The following is a 17,400-nucleotide window of genomic DNA, read 5'->3' on the forward strand; positions in this document are numbered from 1 at the left end:
GTTTGGTTTATGGATATATCCTCAATGGCATCCTGCAGTCTAGCTTACAAGGCTACTTGATTGTGCCAGTCAAATGTATAATAGTTTCAAATATATGGGTACTTCGTCACAATTGTATACCATTGCTTTTCTTAGTTTCACGTGTATATGTATACCATGGTTTTTTTTTAGTTTCACGTGTATATATTGTTTTAATTTATTTGTTCCACACATATTCTTCTTTGTACTTTCAAACTTCTAAATGGGTAGTATTGTCGTATTGTCTGCTAGAAGTTAGATAAAACTTTGAATGGTTCTCAGGTACTTTTTAAAGAGCACTTCCATTGTCAGATTATCACCTCCTTATAAGTGCAGGGTATGTTCACTTGAAACATATAGTTACAAGAATTATACTTAGTGTTCATATCAATCTTTTATCCTGAGAATAATTTATGCTCCTCATCTTGGATGGCTAACAGAATAACCTCTAGGAACCATGGATCGGACTAGCTCACTGCTTAGTTAGTTACTCGCTTGCCAGTAACCCATGCCTACATCTTATATATCATAGATATCAAATCCATTAGGCATAGCCATCTACTTATCCACCATATGAGCGCTTTCTTGAAAAATATTAATTTGTCTCTACATTAAGGCGCATATATAAAATTTTATTTATCTAAGAGTAGATTCTACAAGGTATTATGTAGTATAAATTTCGCGGAAAGGAAAAGGGAAAAAAAAAGAAGAGATCAACGCCCATCTCCAAAGCTACGTCCTCTTCTTCACTCGTCATTCATGTGCTTTTTAGCGCTACAAGGTATCGATCAATCGTTTGTTATACTATTTTTTTTTTCTCTTCAAAGAATAATTTTTTTCGAATTATCAATGTAGAATTCAGGACTAGTAACTAAGAATTTGAGATATATTTCCTAATTCTATCAATTAAGCGACGTCATTCCTGCCTTTTTCTGATTAACTATAGATGTATGAGTTTCTAGGGCTTTACAGACAATGAGGGCATTGATTACTATTGGTTAGTAATATAAATATGCCACCACCTTGCATACTAATAAAAAGCAAGCAATCAATTTCATTCAATGCACTAGCCGTTCTTGTGAATTTTTGGTGTGGTTAGAACAATTAGACTAATGGCTGGTAAGCTAGTTTAGATTATATCAATTTTTTTTTTCTTCTTGTAGTCCAATTGGAAAAATCACAATAGTATAATGGGAGATTAGTGTGATATCATAGTTCTTATCGTCTTATGTTAAAGCAGTCTATCTGCCATATTGTTTTCTGTTTCACTTTGCTGTAAGAATGTCCTCAACTTTATTTTGGTATGAGTTATAAGAACAGTATAGTCAACTTCTTGTATTATGCTACCTCAACTTTATTAGTTACTTCCTTACGTTGTCATATATTATCTCGTTTTACTTTCGTTTATTGTGAATTATGTTATATCATGTCAATATCGCATACATTTTCATGTTAGTTAATATTATATTTGTTATTCTTAATATTTTATTCGTGCTTAATCTTAAAACAGTTTATAATACATTCTATTAATCATGGTATAAATCCTTGGTAGTATTAGTCACCGTTTATGTCTGCACAGTAAGTTACGACTGTTCTAGTACAAAAAGGATTTATCTGACGATGTTCTGTGTTTGGTGGCATTCTGTGCATTTTCTGTTGGGAACCTGCTTTCATGGTCTGAAGGTTAGTTGTAGATAATCTAGTGTAGTTTCATACCCAATTGACCTTGTACTAATCCAAGTTATACAAAAAAAGTTACGACTTTTTTAGTACATAGAGGTCAGCCAGAATTTTTCTGACGAACGAAGTTCTGTGTTTACAGTTAGGTTAAGTAAATTTCTAAGTCGGATTCAAGATTTTGAGTGTGAACAAACATTGTAGAGCTTGGAGTGTAGTTTCTGACCCATTTGGATTTGTGTCAATCCAACTTTTATAGAGAAAGCTAGGATTGTTTCAATAGAGTGTGGTTAACCATAATTTTATTCTTGACTATAGATATGTTGAACCGATTGATGAGTATTTTCCTTTACAATACGATGTCCGTTTGATTATTATTTTAAAATTGTGGCATGACATGTAATTATAAAAGTGTTACGAAGTATCTTTTGCTTTTGTGAATATGACTAACAAGTTGTGTATATTGTTTTATGTCGGCAGGCAAACCCGAAAAGGAAAACCTATAAAGGTAAGCCATAGTCTTAAGATGAACAAAGGCGGAGGAGGAGTTGGTCATAGTGGAGGAGGAGGTGGTGGGGTCCAAGGTAACACTGGACCCACTTCAGCAGCATATGCGGCAGCAGCTCAGAAACAAAAGAATTTGTTGCAGAGAGTTGACAATGACATCAACAATATCGTCGACAATTTTAGTTACTTAGTTAACGTTGCTCGGGTATGCTTTTTTATATTATTAAGTTTTTGTTGGCAATATAAATTTAATTGACAAAATGAACTTGGTTAAATGTGCATAAATAAATGTACAGTAGTAGTGTCTTTTTAAAGGTTCGTTACATTGGCTGGTCTGTGGATTCGAAACTCTTCGTTTTACTGCAATTATGTGTTAGAAATAGTCTGTTACAAACGTAATGTTGGTGGATGTTTACACCATTAGTTCATATCCAGTAAGGGGACTAGGCACATTTTTCAACTTCTATGTACAACTTCAGTTCTGAGTCCCATGCTATATGACTATATCATCTCTCTGTCACCCACCAATCGAGAACCTTTCTGTTCTTGAAAATTTTAAAAAGTAGACAAATAGGAATGCTACAAGGAGCACAATAATGATATTAGAATAGAAACATCTCGTATGACCTGACCTTTGTGGGGAAAAGAAAAGTCTGGAATTCAAAACAGGGTAGATATTTGATGTACTGGATTAAATCTTCACACATATGCGTGTTTGGAACATTGTGAGGTCAGCTTTTAGTCTGTGCACAAACATGAGAGCAATATCAAGGAGAAAAGTAGGAAGTGGAGTGAATAATGCGCGATAGCTGCTATTTAAGCAAGGTAGCTTATGGAAACAGAATTGTGTAGCTATACTTATTATTGTTTTTCTTTGAATGCGTGGTTCATCCTCTAAGAGAGAGTAGATGCAAAAGTTAAGATCGAAGATCTTTGCAAGACGGCCCATGTATCTCGAGAATCTAGCGTGGGCGCATTAGCCCTACCACAGTTCGGTCCTGTGGCCTGAAATAGGTCCTTTCTCTCTCCTCTTTCACCATGTTCCATCTAGTTGTCTAGATTCGTCCAACTAAGCAATATTCACCGATGATATCAGACGTGGGTCAAGACAGGAGCTTGACATAGGAAGACGGCCTCCTTCATGTAGTTGACCCTGAAAACCACATCTGTCTTATCCTCCCACTTGATTGCCGTGTAACTGCACAGGGCATGGGGATTGGGGAGCATCAACTAGCCGTTGATCCTGTTGTTGAACCTGTTGGTGATCGGGACCTATCACAAAAATATCTTTTTTTCTATTGTGAAATCTCTGTAGGGACGTAGAGCCACTAAGAGCTGGAAGACTGGGCCGGGCGTAATTAAGCATAGCCTGAGTGCTCGAATTTCATGAGTGTATTCAGTCATTTTTTTTACCTAATGTGAAAACTCTAATGAAGAGAAAGTGGGAGTGTGTGGATTATTCCATGGTTTTGGGCCAGCTTTTTATGAATTGAAGCTGAACTGGAATTTCTTTTATATATTTGGGATGTTATGTTCTTCTTTATAGTGGAAACTATGGTTTATCTTTGTGTTTTAGTGTTCTTGATGTGATTTTCTATCAAATCTGTGCAAATGATTTTAATTACTGAAGGATTTATATCACCAGATACTATGTTCAGATCGACATATCCTTGCATCAATGACTGCAATGCTACCAATTTTTTTCACTTTTCTTCTTGTAGGTAAATGATCCACGAGTTAGGAACTCACAAGAAGCTTTCATGATGGAGATGCGGGCAGCTAGAATGGTAAGTTTGTTTCTTTACTCTTTAATACTTTGTAAGTTTGAGCCGTAGAAATTAAAATATCGATTGAAGTATTTATGGAAAAAGAAGCAATTACTGAATGTATTACAAGTTAAAGTACTTGAATGCGCCCAAACACGTGGGCCCTCGCATGATATTTTTGTGTTACATAGTTTGGATAAGCAAATTATAGAAGTACGTGTGTTTGTATCCGACACGGATAAGAAGTGTTTAACACGGCAAAATATAAAAAACTGAGGTATATCACATACAATATGCGTCTGACGCGGACATGTCGATACGTATCCCACACAGATTATTTTAAAAAACATGGCGTGGCCATGTAACATAGGTAAGGTTCTAAAAAGGATGAGACCTCAGCTTTAACATACTCATCTGAACATGTTCCCCCCCCCCACACACACAAAGAGAATTTCTTTGAACTGCTCAAACTATTACAGAAATTAGTTATATTTTGCGAACTACATTTTCCTAGGTAAAGCAATATGTTATACTGGTTAAAATGGATATTAAATGCAATCTTTTATAATTATATTTCATGACTCAAGAGTACAAGCTGTGTTATACTGGTTAAACGAAAATTAAGTTCAATGTTTTATGTTCTAATTCATGATTCAAGAGTGCAAACCATCACGACTCACGAGTAAAAGCTATAGAGGAGGGAAACTAATTGTTCCATTTGTTTCAACCTTCACTAAAAGTTTATCAAATACAGAAACTGTAAGCTGAAGAAGAATGACCTTGTTTTGTATTCTGATTCCATAGCAGTCTGTTGAAGCATAACCTTGGTCTAACACTCTAACTAAAGACCAGCATTTCCCCACACATTGAGAGTCTGGAATTTGGATACTCAAGATAAAATGGTGACTGGGACATTGCATTTTAAGAAATTTGTGATGGACTTGTGAATAGTGTCATCATACGGAACATAACTGTTACTTTAACCTGTGGGAGCATTTGAAACGACTTTGTCCCGGTTTACCTTTCAGCACTGAGACTATTGAACTGCATATGGAAAAAATTGGGCTAGTGCCCACAATCGCTCAGCAGTCAAAGACTATTGAACTACGTTATCCTTCTTCCTTATCATATTTTTTTCATTATTACTTTAGCCTCTATTTTGGGGGTTCCCCTCTCTTACTCTTTACTCAATCTTCCAGTGGGGCTTCTGCCTGTTAGTTCAGATGACTAACATGCATCATAGGAGTTTGTTCTTTCACTAAATCATGAATAGATGTCACATTCCTACTGCATTTGCAGCCATGTGAACTGGAATGGCACTTTACGCCTCACCTAGTGTACTTTCCCCATAAAATTGTGCTGAATGGTTTTGTACTTTATGCTGAACAGGATACCAATAACAATTGCAGTTTTAAATTAATCACCCTTCTGAATCATTTCATCTTATATGTGAAGCTGCCACTGAAATGAAAACAGGTTCAGGCGGCAGACACACTGCTAAAGTTGGTTTCAGAGCTGAAGCAGACAGCTATCTTTTCGGGTTTTGCATCTCTCAATGAACATGTAGAGCAGCGTACCATTGAGTTCAACCAGCAGGCGGAGAGAACAGACCGCATGTTGGCTAGAATTGGAGAGGAGGCTGCTGCTAGCCTAAAAGAACTTGAATCCCATTACTACTCTTCTATCCAGAGAACTAACAAATTCGAAACGGGAGATAAGTGAACAACCCAGATCACTTCCTTATTAAGGGTATGAAGGGGAACCACCGTAGTTTTGGTTGACAGACAGAATTGTGAGAGCCGGCATCAGTTTGACTAGAATTTGTAATTTATTTACCTGGTGAATTTCTTGTATAGAATTTATTGAACCGTGTTTTATGCTCAGAGCTGATTCTATAACTGGATTTTCTTACCAAATGTAATCGTTACATGTTTTGGCATGGGATCTCTCAAAGAACAAATGTCACGTATTGAGTGATTAAGTTTTCTCAAGCATTGTTTACCAATATTAGTCGAAAGATCTAATAATTTTCCGTTGAACATAATCATCATGCATGGTTTCCTTGTGAAGGTTCTGTACTTCTGTTACCAGCTTTATGCATAGGTACAAAAGGTGAAAGCCTTTATCCCCCAAGAGGCCAAGACTTCTGCTTAGCTCCTGGCAGCCCATTTTTTAATAATTACAGGAGAAAATTAGAAAATTTTGGGCTTGCGCCCAACCTAGTCCAAGTCTCTTGAACTGCAGAAGCACATTAAGGAAGACTATGCAACTTCTTTTATTTCTGGTTGATTTTAGTTTGGGTTTGTTTGATCTTGAGTTGCACAATGTAGATCTTTGTCATTTTTCTTCTGATTACCATTCCAAAAGACAAAAAAAATGACTATACATATATTAGGTATTATACACTGAATTCTAACGCAAGATAAATCCAGTGACTTCACTAAACCTTCTCTAAATTTCAAGCGTGGAAACGAGAAGTCTGCTACTTAATACCGCCCATTAGGTTAATTTGATAATGGAATATCTTCTCTGTTTTTTTCCCCCAGATTATGTCCTTCAGAAAGCGAATGTGAATACAAAGAGAGATGATTTCCTTTTTTATTTAATTTTTCTTTTGCACAATTTCTTAAATCTGCAAAGAGACCACATGCTTGCACTCCACATTTTCCACACTTGTTATTTGCACTTTGCAATCAGCTGCAACGAAGGTGTTCGCCACTTCATGGATGATGCATCAGTAGTTCAGTACCCACCAAAATTTTCTCATACTGGCATCTTTCCCTATGCAAAAATGGTACATTCCATTTACCTGCATCATACACTTTCGTCCTTGCAAGAAGTAGCTAGTGCTCCAATGCTTGATCCAGCAATGTATCCACCTGACCAAGCATTCTGCATATAAATTAAGTACTAAATTAAAATAATTCCTATAATTTAAAAGTGTTATTCTCTAGTGGGAATCAACAAGGTAGCATATTTAACGAAGAAGTGGTTGTGAAAAACAGTTACATCGTCAGGATTGGAAGTTAACAAGGATATGGAAAGGTCCCATGATGACAACTATATCCCAAATAGGAAAAGTCTATCAATGCCATTTAGTGCAAGGAATGGAAACCCATTTTCGGAGAAGGCACGCCCAGAAAGTGAATGAAGTACAAATGCAGGAAAACTGAAAGATTTCATAAATTTGATCGGAGTAGATATTTTTCGGGATTACTAGCGGTGCCAAGTTAACAGAGTTCAAAGCCGTTCCGAGTATCAATAGAGTTCCTTTCATTTCTTACCTGAAAGTTGAACCCACCGGTTATTCCATCAACGTTGAGTACCTACAAAGAATACAACTTTGGTGTCATTTATATTCTTTTAATAGTTTCAAGGAAAAAAGTTACAAGGAAGGCTACTGAAGCCACAACGCGGAATGATAACCAACCTCTCCTGCAAAGAATAGACGTGGTTGTATCTTGCTTTCCATGGTATTCAGCGAGATCTTCACACACAGAAGAAGTAAATAAAATCATAAAAGAAAGATAAAGCGGGAAGAAGAAAGAAAAGGTGAGCCAAAAGAGATAGATATGCATAGAAAAGTATACCAACCTCACTCAGTGGAACACCTCCAGCAGTAACGAATTCATCTTTAAATTGACCCTTCAATGTAAACCAAGTATAAATATTTCAGAGTACGTGGCAAGGAGCAAAGGAGGTAAAAAGCAAATACAAAAGCTACCTTCCCTGTTATTCTGAATGAACACTGCTTCAGCAAAGAAGAAACAGAAATAAGGGAGTTCTTTGGAATGGATGCCCACAATGTGTCTCCATCTATACCCTGTATAATAATCGTGAGATAACTTATATCCTGACCATAAAAATTTATTTTTCACCGAACTCATGTGAGTTTTTTAAGACCAAGTGATACCTCTTGCTCCAAAACATATTTCCAAAATCTCTTCACCAGACCAAATTTAGGTGGAAATGTGTTGAGCACTTTTTGTTTCTGCAGAAAACGTAGAATGATCAATCCAGATCGCAATGGGATTAACTTAACTGTATAGCAATTGATCAATTCCTTGTGCCATCAAGTTCTCTAAACAAATGTAACCATAGAAGCGTGAGTGGTAGAACAGAATAAGATTTAAAGTGGAGTGTGCATTAAAATTTCCAAAAGCAGGATGATACAAGATTCAAGAACGGCAACTGATTGATTTAAAAATGGAAAACAAAACCCCCAAGTGAATTACAGTTAAATCCATTTATAAATAACATAGTTAACCGGCAGACCTGTATTTTATTCCTCTTAACCTTCTAGCTATATAGCCATTATCTCTTTCCTGCTTTGCTTAATGTAACAACTTTCCAATTTAACTAATACAATGCAAAAAACATTAAAACCACGACAAAATAGGTAATAGAGGGAGCCTAGACTAATGAGTACTATGTGAGTTGGGATGATATGAACTTCTTTCTCAATTAGTCAAGGCGTAATTCTACTTGGAGTCGGCCTTGTAAGGGCATTGGCTTTTTTGGCTTTTTTAGCATCTTCTTAGGTGACCTAAATGACTTGCTGAAACATCTACTCAATTCTCGTACCTTTCATGCATGAGCATGCATGAACTTTTACAATGTTTGGTCTCTTTTCAGTGATTCCCTACAAGTGTTGTTGGATCAGCATGTGGTTAGCCATTTTGGGTTTTACATCCAGTATTTCATGCATGAGCATGCATGAACTTTTACAATGTTTGGTCTCTTTTCAGTGATTCCCTACACGTGTTGTTGGATCAGCATGTGGTTAGCCATTTTGGGTTTTACATCCAGTATTTCATGCATGAGCATGCATGAACTTTTACAATGTTTGGTCTCTTTTCAGTGATTCCCTACAAGTGTTGTTGGATCAGCATGTGGTTAGCCATTTTGGGTTTTACATCCAGTATTGTGTTGGCTGATGTATCTAGACACAATGCTTATCCACAATGGAGACAGAAATCCTAACAGTAAATTTGACCTATACCAAGGAAAATGTACATGCATAAAACCATTGTAAAATTTGAGAATGGAGTTATACCACAAATTGATCCTTGTGTTGAAGAAGCATGGACTTGACATCTTCAATGTGAAGATCGGGTAAGAAATCTACCAAGAGTGTTCCTGCATTTAAAGGCTTATCAAGTTAAGAACGCATTAACACATCAAAACAAGAAGAATAAATAAAATTCTTGCCTCGGTAATTTGAAGTGAATAAAGCACGTGCTCCCCATGCAGATAATCGGAGGATCACTGGCCCACTAAGTCCCCAGTGGGTGACCAACATGGGCCCAACCTAAAACCCCGAGTATTTGTCAGTGGTCACAAGTTGTACATTCTCTATTACAAGTAAAATATCTGACCTAAAAGCATACCTGCGTAAACTCTGGTATACTCCTTCGGACATTCTCTACGTTCAATTTTGCTTTAACCTTTGGAAATGTAATCTGGGCATAGGAAACAATTAAATGGGCATTATGGTAATTACTAGTATTACATAGCATGAAATTCTTAGTATATACACACATCACCCATAATTCAGCTTAAATGCATCCGACAGACTCATTTGTAATACAGTAAAATTATGTGCTTATTGGATAACGGGCAAATGAAGTAGAATCAGCTCTTTATTAGTGATTTGTAATAATTATACGGCTTCTCATATTTATGTGTAACAACCCACTACAGTCTGAAGCCACGTGTTAATCTTGTCCCTACTTGGCCACTAAAGGCTCAAGCTTCATTATGAGTATGGGCGTAGGATTTTCTTCAATATGCCTATTATAAATCCAGGATCCATGACAGCTTAGTATATGCCATCCGTCCTCGGATCAATACCAAATTTGTAACAACCCACAAAGCCACATGTCAATACTGTTCCCACTTAGCTATCCAAAGCGCACTATGGCTACGGGGGTGGGACATTCCTCAAAAAGCTTCGACTCTAGTAAGTGATTACAAGTTTAAACCCAGGATGAAGGACAACTTCCAACCCGGAGTGCGAGTGTGGACCTAAAACCATGGGTTATCACATCACGTTACCTTTCCTCATCTATAATTAGTGAACCTTGTAAAAACTTGATCGTGGAAAGAAATATCAAATATATGATAACCAATCTTCAAAAATACTTTTCTTTTAAAAAAAAAGGAGAAATTTACATCGAAAGTTTTAATGAATCTTGGAAAGAAGTACCCCAGATAATTCTGCTAGATGCTTGTCATCAATCTTGAAAGTGAACAAGCTTGGCATAGGATCTACGACTGAATGACCTAGTTGCATTGCGAGAGTATGGCCCTGTCATCATAATAATATCCACGAATAGAACATTACTCCAAAAAGTAATTGACATTAAAAGAATCATCACAGTGAATACAAAATTCTATCCCTCCAACCTCCACAGTATCAGGGAAAAGGCATACTAGACGAGTTTTCCAACCTGTCGGTTACTTCCACTGGCAACCAATACATAATTTGCTTCAACATTTTCAACCAAGTCAATCGTGTGCTTCTCAATCTTGACAAGAAATTTCCCGCTGTTGGTAGTAGATACATTAGTGACAACTTTTCCCGTCTGCAGTGAAACTATATGAAGAATCTACGATTTAGCTTATGTTGTTTAACACACCAGCCTATTGAAGGAATTTCAATAGGAAAGGTATATGGACTAAATAACATAGTAATTTATTGAGAGAAGACAAGATTCCCTATGAGTACCTTGTAGGTCTCCTTGGCATTGATAGATTATTATTTTTTATTTTTTATTGTAGTTTTTATTTTTTGAACAGTGAACTAAGAATTTCATTAAGAACAAAGAAAAAGTAGATGGCTGTGCAGTTTAAGCGCAGATTAATAGGCGTGCTACTTGACCTATACGATTACCAAGAAATAAACAGGTATGAGTGGGATCTAGAATTTGCCCGGATTGTGCTAAATCAGTCTTGAAAAACCAGCGCTTAATAGATCAAAAAACACAATATATGTATAAAGTTACATACCAAAAATGCCATGATAGAGAAAACCCAACTTAAACCAACTTTCCCCATGATAGAGAAACCCTAGTGGCGTAGTCTTCAACACAAAAACAACAAACTAGCTCTCCCACACAGTAGGCTAGATCCTTCCCCAATTACAATTCCAATTAACTTACTAGCATATCCCAAATTACACATGAAATCTTGATACATAAACCCTTTGAAGATAGGATTAGCACATGCCCCATCGAATAGTTCTCTTTGATCTCCTCCGCGACCTTGACGAGATCTTGTTCTTGTATATCAAAGATCCTAGCATTTCTCTCCTTCCACAAAATCCAAATACTGGCTCTTGGAAGATGATCCACTATCCACCTCGCCTTATTAGAGAGTGGTAGGGCTAACTTGATACATAAGGCTTCTCTAATATTAACTGGTCGATCCAAGCTTTGCTAATTAAGGAGAAGAACACCTCCTAAATTGCATGCGAGAGGGACAAGTGATAAGTAGGTGGTCCACATTTTCTTCCACTTGTTTACATAAAGAACACACATTCCGAAGTTCCATGCCCCTTGTGTTTGTGATATCAACGGTCTTGATCCCCCCAAGTAGACAAGCCAACAAAAGAAAGCAACTTCGATTGGAACCGAAGCCACCCAAATCTTCTTGTACGGAAAATCTTGAATGATCTCCTCACCTTGTAAAGTTACTAAGGAGTGTTCCTTAGCCAAGACTTGACAAAACAATTGTACCTAAAACACCTCATTGCTTTCCCAAACCCATCTCCTTCTATCGACCTCTTTTGAAAGACCCCTTCTTGATGGATAGTCAACATAAGAGATACATAGCTTTCAATCTCCAAATCATTTAACCTCCTCTTTAATGTGACATTCCATACCACCCCTTGACTCTCTCTCTCTAGATATAATCCGAAATTTGTGCCTTTTTATTAGAAGCCAACATATACATATCACTAAACTTCACCTTAAGTGGCATATCCCCCACCTACATATCCTCCCAAAAGGAAATAGAGTCGCCGGTACCGAGTTTAAATTTTACACCTTTGGCAAAGTCATCCCACCTGCTAACAATGCCCCTCCAAAGTGTCATCCCATATGGGTTTCTACGGGTTTCTAGGTTCCTTCCGCCTAAAGCAACCTATTACAACCCTCTCCATACTTTGCTACCACAACCTTCCGCCTAAAGCTATCATTTTCCTCATATCTCCACAACCATTTTGCCATCAATGCTCTATTCATTAGCAATATATTTTTACACCCCAATCCCCCCCTTCTATTTGGAGACAAAGCCTTTCCCATTTAACCAAATGATCAAATCACAAATTCATAATAAGAATCTAGATAAATATGAGAAGATGATATATAATTACAGGCCATACTTCATTTTAAGAAAATGAAGAAATTAAAATGGGTGCAGGAATTATATTCAGCCCCTAAAATATCTTAAACTCAACTTTCAAGTAGGAAGGAAATTTGTTGCATCTTTGTAGTTATACATACTTGAAAATGTGAAACCCATGGGATGTATAAATACTCATACATGTGAATTGAAGCCAACGTTATCATGTATTATGCCAAATATACGGAATTACAAATAACCAGACGCCCTATTCTTTTCAACAACAATGAATATGAGTTATGTGATTCTATCTCACTCTTTAATAAGTATATACACATTTTTCTTTGGTTGGTAAAAGTTGGATTCATCGATTAATTCAAGTAGGCGGAGAAAGCCTACAAACCTACCATACCGTCAAGAAAAGGAAAAACAAAAACAAAGAAAGGTCGCTCCTCCCAAAACTCAAGATCAGAACATGAATGACTCCCATCTACACACAAAATGCTCAAAAGGAGTGTCTTGAGACTCTTCAAAACATGAGGCATTGCCATCTTGCCACGAAAACTCAAACTGAATGCTCCTAAATGCCTTAAAGAACTTAAACCACCGGAAAAGGAAATAAGGTGACCGCCTCCTTAGATGCTGTCCTTCACAATGTCGCCTATACCTCTCGATCCACATACCCCACAAGATAGTTTGCAGTAACAAACTCCAAAGCTAATTACCAGATGAGGTGAAAAGGCGAAGACCAGATTCTGAAACAGATGAATCCCCCGATCACGACACACCCAAGAAACATGAGACTCTAAGAAAAAAAATCCACCAATACTCCCAACACAAAGGACACCCCAACAAGACATGATGCACAGATTCCCCAGCCCTCCTAAACAACTGACAGTAGTCAACAATAACTTTCTCACGCTTCTAACATGGTCAGTGGTAAGAATACACTCCAAAGAGGCAGACCACACAAAAAAGGAAATCCTGGAGGGAACATTGGTTCCCAATATGAAAGGAGCAAAGAAGAAACAAACAGGAGAACAAGACTGGGGAGTACACAGACAGGACTAGTACTCATTACTCAATGAAAAAGACGTGTATTTTTTGATATGCAAAAGATAAAACATTAATGTAATAAAAGAAAATTACATCGACACTTGAATCATTAGCCACTAGCTAATTTTTCAAGACCAAAACCCCACCCGATCATCCCTATTACACCCTGATTACTGATTACAAAAGAAAGGAAAAAAGAGAGGAAATTATCATTATTAAGATTAATAACAAAGAAAACTAAGCAAAACAGAAGACCAGAGACTGCAAGCAACAAGACACGAGCAGTTGCTATGCAAAACCAACTTACAAAACCCCAACACAAATCCTACACCAGATTACTAACCCACCAGTCAGCCAGTCCACTTAGTTGTCGTCCAAGAAATAAGAAAGACCTGGCAGACAAAACACCTTTCTTACCAGAGAACCATACTCTCTTATCCAAATTACGACAACAATAGGTAACTAATCAAGCCTAGCCATAAAGGGAGCTAAAATGCCGACTTCCCAGTCATTTAAAGCTCTGCCCATACCAAGATACACAATCCTCATTCCTAACCATGCAATCCATGATGGGTTTACCTTTGAAGCCAGACATGCAGAACAACAGAGGGAAACAAGTAGCAAGGGAGTCACCATTTAACCATCTGTCCTCCCAGAAAAGGATCCTATCCCCACTCCCAAGTTTGTACTGAACCTCTCTCAAGAAAAGAGGGAAAAGTCTACGAATGTCTTTCCAAACCCCACACACAAAAGGACTGGAGACAGATCAACTTTCCCACCCAAAATGGCCTTCTCTGAAGTGAGAGACAATCACTCCATCACAAACTCTGGAACTCCTCACCAAATCTCCACAACCACGTGTCCAACAGGGCTTCATTAAAGAGGAACATGTCACACAAACTTTCCCACCCAATAAGTACATAGTACATGATTATCATTTTAATTTATATTTTGATTACTAAAATACTGTTTTATTGATATATATCTAAACAATGATACAATAGGATGAAATATCCTACACTACAGTAGCATAAGATCGACGTGAGAAAGAAAAAAACGCAAAACAGGCTAGTCCAATTAACTCATAATGGAGTACCATCTAAAATTATCATGTGTACTTTCTTTATAATTTAGAACCAAAATACACCTTTTGTAGATAACTACATACTCTGTTTTTGGGCAAAAGAGATGGATGGTTACCGGGCTATTCTTGTTGTGATGGCAGATTTTGGTATAAAAAATGAAAATCCAAATCAATTAAACAACATACACCAACAGGAAAAGTATAATCAACCAATCATTCTGAATCATGCTAGTGAATTCAGAGAAGTGGGAAAACCTTTGCTATTTATGTAGATGCGATTAGGAAGAAGCTCAGTTTTTAACTTGAAATGGGTGGTCCTGATGCATAGAGGGCTACATTGTATATAAGAATTCAAGTTCTTATATTGTTGATTTGGTGCTCACATCTGCTTCTCACCCCAACATCCAAGATGTTATAGAGATGCTTGTCTGTTAATAAATATTGTGAATAAATCACATTTCCTTGCTTTTGTAGGTTTTGGAACTCAAATTGCAATATTTCAACAAAACTGGCATTTCATCATAGAAAAAGTAAAAAAGGTGATACATATATAGTCATGAAATTTAATATTGCTACGACTCAGAAAAATACTAGAAAACACACTATTCTCAGAAAGGTAATCCAAGAGTTTAACCACTGGTATTCATTATTAAAAATTAATTAGCATTCGTGTTCAAATAGACATGATTCTTTATGTTGAAAAGTGTACCTCCTGAACTCTTTGCTTCAAGCATAAGACAGTCAATTATAGAAGACGAACTGTTGCTTACAGGAAATACTCTTCCATCGTCCTCAGTCTGAAGAGAGAATGACAATCATGACTGTGATCATTATCTAAACCATCCAGAAGAAGAAGAAAAAAAGGACAAGATAAGCATGGAAATCAAAAAATTAACCTTGAGTGGAACCCCATGATCAGAAAACCAAGACATTGTATCCATTGGGCCATGCGTACTAAAGAATGATCCTCGCAATTCCTTATAACCCCGAGGGTAATTGTCTGCCAGGACCTACATTATTCGGCAGATATAACATTTCAAGTCAATAGTCAACTTTTTATAAAACTCTTACATTGGACCAATCGATATAAACAGTCTAGTGCAATGAAAATATCAAAATACTAGTAAATTATAATGCATAACCTTGTTTTAATAGCATAATGTGTTAAAGTATGAGTAACTATCAAGATAGACAAGTTGAGAATCAAATATGCCCGAGATGAAATCAGCTTTGTGTACAATCCAATTGTTCTGTTTTTATGTACAAACTAGTTCAACATCTCTCTCCTGTTGTTGTGTGTACAATAATCAGAAACAAATTAAATTGCATTTGCGACTATTTTTAATACTAGGTAACATTGACTCTTCATATTTCGATTATTTTATTTCATAATAGTCTGAACAGTGAGCACAGAGTATTAACACAACTGTGTCGCCATGTTGACAGAAAATATAAATTAATTTAAGATTCAGCAAAAGTATACAATTTTCCTCATATGAAGTCTAACTATGAAAGGCATCTACCAGTGTTCATAATTTCCGATGCAAATTGACAGACTCACACAAAATGTTTATAACTCAGACAGACTTACTCTAGTTCCTACACTGCATTTCCTCTGGATAAAAAGGCAGTTGAAAATCAGATATTCCTCACCGTTTCTTCCATATAATGCCCGTTGGTCACATTGCATCGGCCACCTCCCGAAATTTTAACCTAGCAGTCATATCAAAATTAAAAATGAGAACAATCAGAGAAAATACTAAAACTGATTCCGCCAAAGAGTGGGTCTTACTCCCAACTGTTGAGTTGTAACACCTTCAAGATGCCAAATCTGTAATGTTTATTACTACTCAACTATTAACTTTTCGCTCTCCCAAGAGTGGGTATCTATCACACTCTCAGTTCCCCCAAGTCTCAAATCATAACTCCACAAAGATACCACATTTGCAATGTTTTCGCCATTTCAACTAACGGGTACAAATATTAATCTCAAGGCCCAAGTCATAACAACATGCAGATGCCAAGTTCGTTGCATAAAACTGTACAAAACTTGACATATTTATAATAATTTTTCCATTTGAACAAAAGGGTACTTTACAAAATGTGAATAAACAGTTTACCTTGGACAAAAACTTCCCTTTCTCAATAACAAGAACACTCAAATGGGGTGCAACTGTTTTAGCTCTTATTGCTCCATACACTCCAGCTGCTCCACCTCCTATCACTACTAACAACTCTTCATTTCCCTACAAAACACAGTCATTCTTTAATCAAAACATAGAAATAGATAGTTAAAGAGTGTGTGTGTGTGTATATATGTATATATGAAAGTGTACATGTTGTGCTTTGGGGAAGTTTTGGGTTGTAGTAAATCTTCTTGTTGTATTCAGTAAAGGCAAAGAAAGTGCCCCAAAGCGAAGGGAGTGAAAGAAATCGCTTCTTATCATCTTTACTGCATTCTCTTTCGTCTGTAAAATCTAAAAAGACTCCTGGCCTGGAACCATTAAAAGTTGCAAGCCCATGGGTTGGTTAGTCTTCAAATTTCTGTACATTCCGCGATACATCGACATATTCGCCATAGTTTGTTTTATGCCAAAATGCACTTCTCTCTAACAATCCCTGCCATGGACCGGGCGAAAGTAGGAATTGGATGCCGCGTAGGACACAGACTCCAAGGGAGTTATGAAATCGAGTAGAACTTGTAAAGTTGTAATCCACAATTCCACAATTCCAAACTATAGTACAAAAATCAGAGATTATGGTGCATAAGTATTTGGAAACTAAGGGATCAAATTGAGATAGCCTCTTCACTTTGTGGTTTAGGATATTAATTCGAAATTTTCAAATTGAATTATCTTAAACTCGATCTAGTTTGTATAATATATTTATTAGATTTATGATGATTTAGCGGTAAATTATCACCACTCGACTTATGTACTAATGTGT

At 36.7% G+C, this 17,400-nt stretch overlaps 2 protein-coding genes across 4 annotated transcripts; one reads left to right on the top strand and one right to left on the bottom strand.

The window, feature by feature from the left end:
• The first annotated feature begins 216 nt into the window (after nucleotides 1–216).
• LOC147498269 (mediator of RNA polymerase II transcription subunit 22a-like) lies at nucleotides 217–5,959 on the top strand. Of its 2 annotated transcripts, none has more exons than XM_086560324.1 (4): nucleotides 217–355; nucleotides 2,176–2,407; nucleotides 3,924–3,989; nucleotides 5,445–5,959. In XM_086560324.1, the coding sequence occupies exons 2-4, from the start codon at nucleotides 2,222–2,224 to the stop codon at nucleotides 5,688–5,690; spliced, it is 498 nt and encodes a 165-aa protein (XP_086416450.1). In that variant the 5' UTR covers nucleotides 217–355; nucleotides 2,176–2,221; the 3' UTR covers nucleotides 5,691–5,959. The 2 variants fall into 2 exon arrangements, with proteins under 2 accessions (XP_086416450.1, XP_086416449.1); XM_086560323.1 differs by lacking the exon at nucleotides 217–355 and adding an exon at nucleotides 375–799.
• A 372-nt stretch (nucleotides 5,960–6,331) lies between these two features.
• Nucleotides 6,332–16,999, bottom strand: LOC147498270 (uncharacterized). 2 transcript variants are annotated; one of them, XM_086560321.1, is made up of 16 exons: nucleotides 16,791–16,999; nucleotides 16,575–16,700; nucleotides 16,108–16,167; nucleotides 15,351–15,464; nucleotides 15,164–15,251; nucleotides 10,421–10,566; nucleotides 10,177–10,278; nucleotides 9,359–9,430; nucleotides 9,180–9,279; nucleotides 9,025–9,107; nucleotides 7,882–7,959; nucleotides 7,693–7,791; nucleotides 7,563–7,613; nucleotides 7,399–7,455; nucleotides 7,253–7,294; nucleotides 6,332–6,860 (listed from the first exon to the last, which is right to left on the bottom strand). In XM_086560321.1, exons 1-16 carry the CDS (start codon nucleotides 16,899–16,901, stop codon nucleotides 6,783–6,785), a joined length of 1,407 nt encoding a protein of 468 aa, XP_086416447.1. In that variant the 5' UTR covers nucleotides 16,902–16,999; the 3' UTR covers nucleotides 6,332–6,782. The 2 variants fall into 2 exon arrangements, with proteins under 2 accessions (XP_086416447.1, XP_086416448.1); XM_086560322.1 differs by lacking the exon at nucleotides 16,791–16,999 and having other exon boundaries at nucleotides 16,046–16,167.
• Between the last annotated feature and the right edge of the window lie 401 nt (nucleotides 17,000–17,400).

The sequence above is a fragment of the Coptis chinensis genome, chromosome 5, assembly GCF_015680905.1.
Source record: "Coptis chinensis isolate HL-2020 chromosome 5, ASM1568090v1, whole genome shotgun sequence".
NCBI lineage: Eukaryota > Viridiplantae > Streptophyta > Magnoliopsida > Ranunculales > Ranunculaceae > Coptis > Coptis chinensis.

What these genes read in the sequence shown, in the direction of transcription:
- LOC147498269 (XM_086560324.1), top strand. Translation starts at nt 2,222, where the DNA reads ATGAACAAAGGCGGAGGAGGAGTTGGTCATAGTGGAGGAGGAGGTGGT. An exon ending in ACTTAGTTAACGTTGCTCGG is followed by an intron (nt 2,408 to 3,923) that starts GTATGCTTTTTT and finishes TTCTTCTTGTAG; the next exon opens with GTAAATGATCCACGAGTTAG. An exon ending in AGATGCGGGCAGCTAGAATG is followed by an intron (nt 3,990 to 5,444) that starts GTAAGTTTGTTT and finishes AAATGAAAACAG; the next exon opens with GTTCAGGCGGCAGACACACT.
- LOC147498270 (XM_086560321.1), bottom strand. Translation starts at nt 16,901, where the DNA reads ATGATAAGAAGCGATTTCTTTCACTCCCTTCGCTTTGGGGCACTTTCT. An exon ending in ATCATGGGGTTCCACTCAAG is followed by an intron (nt 15,252 to 15,350) that starts GTTAATTTTTTG and finishes TTCTCTCTTCAG; the next exon opens with ACTGAGGACGATGGAAGAGT. An exon ending in ATTCACTTCAAATTACCGAG is followed by an intron (nt 9,108 to 9,179) that starts GCAAGAATTTTA and finishes CTTTAAATGCAG; the next exon opens with GAACACTCTTGGTAGATTTC.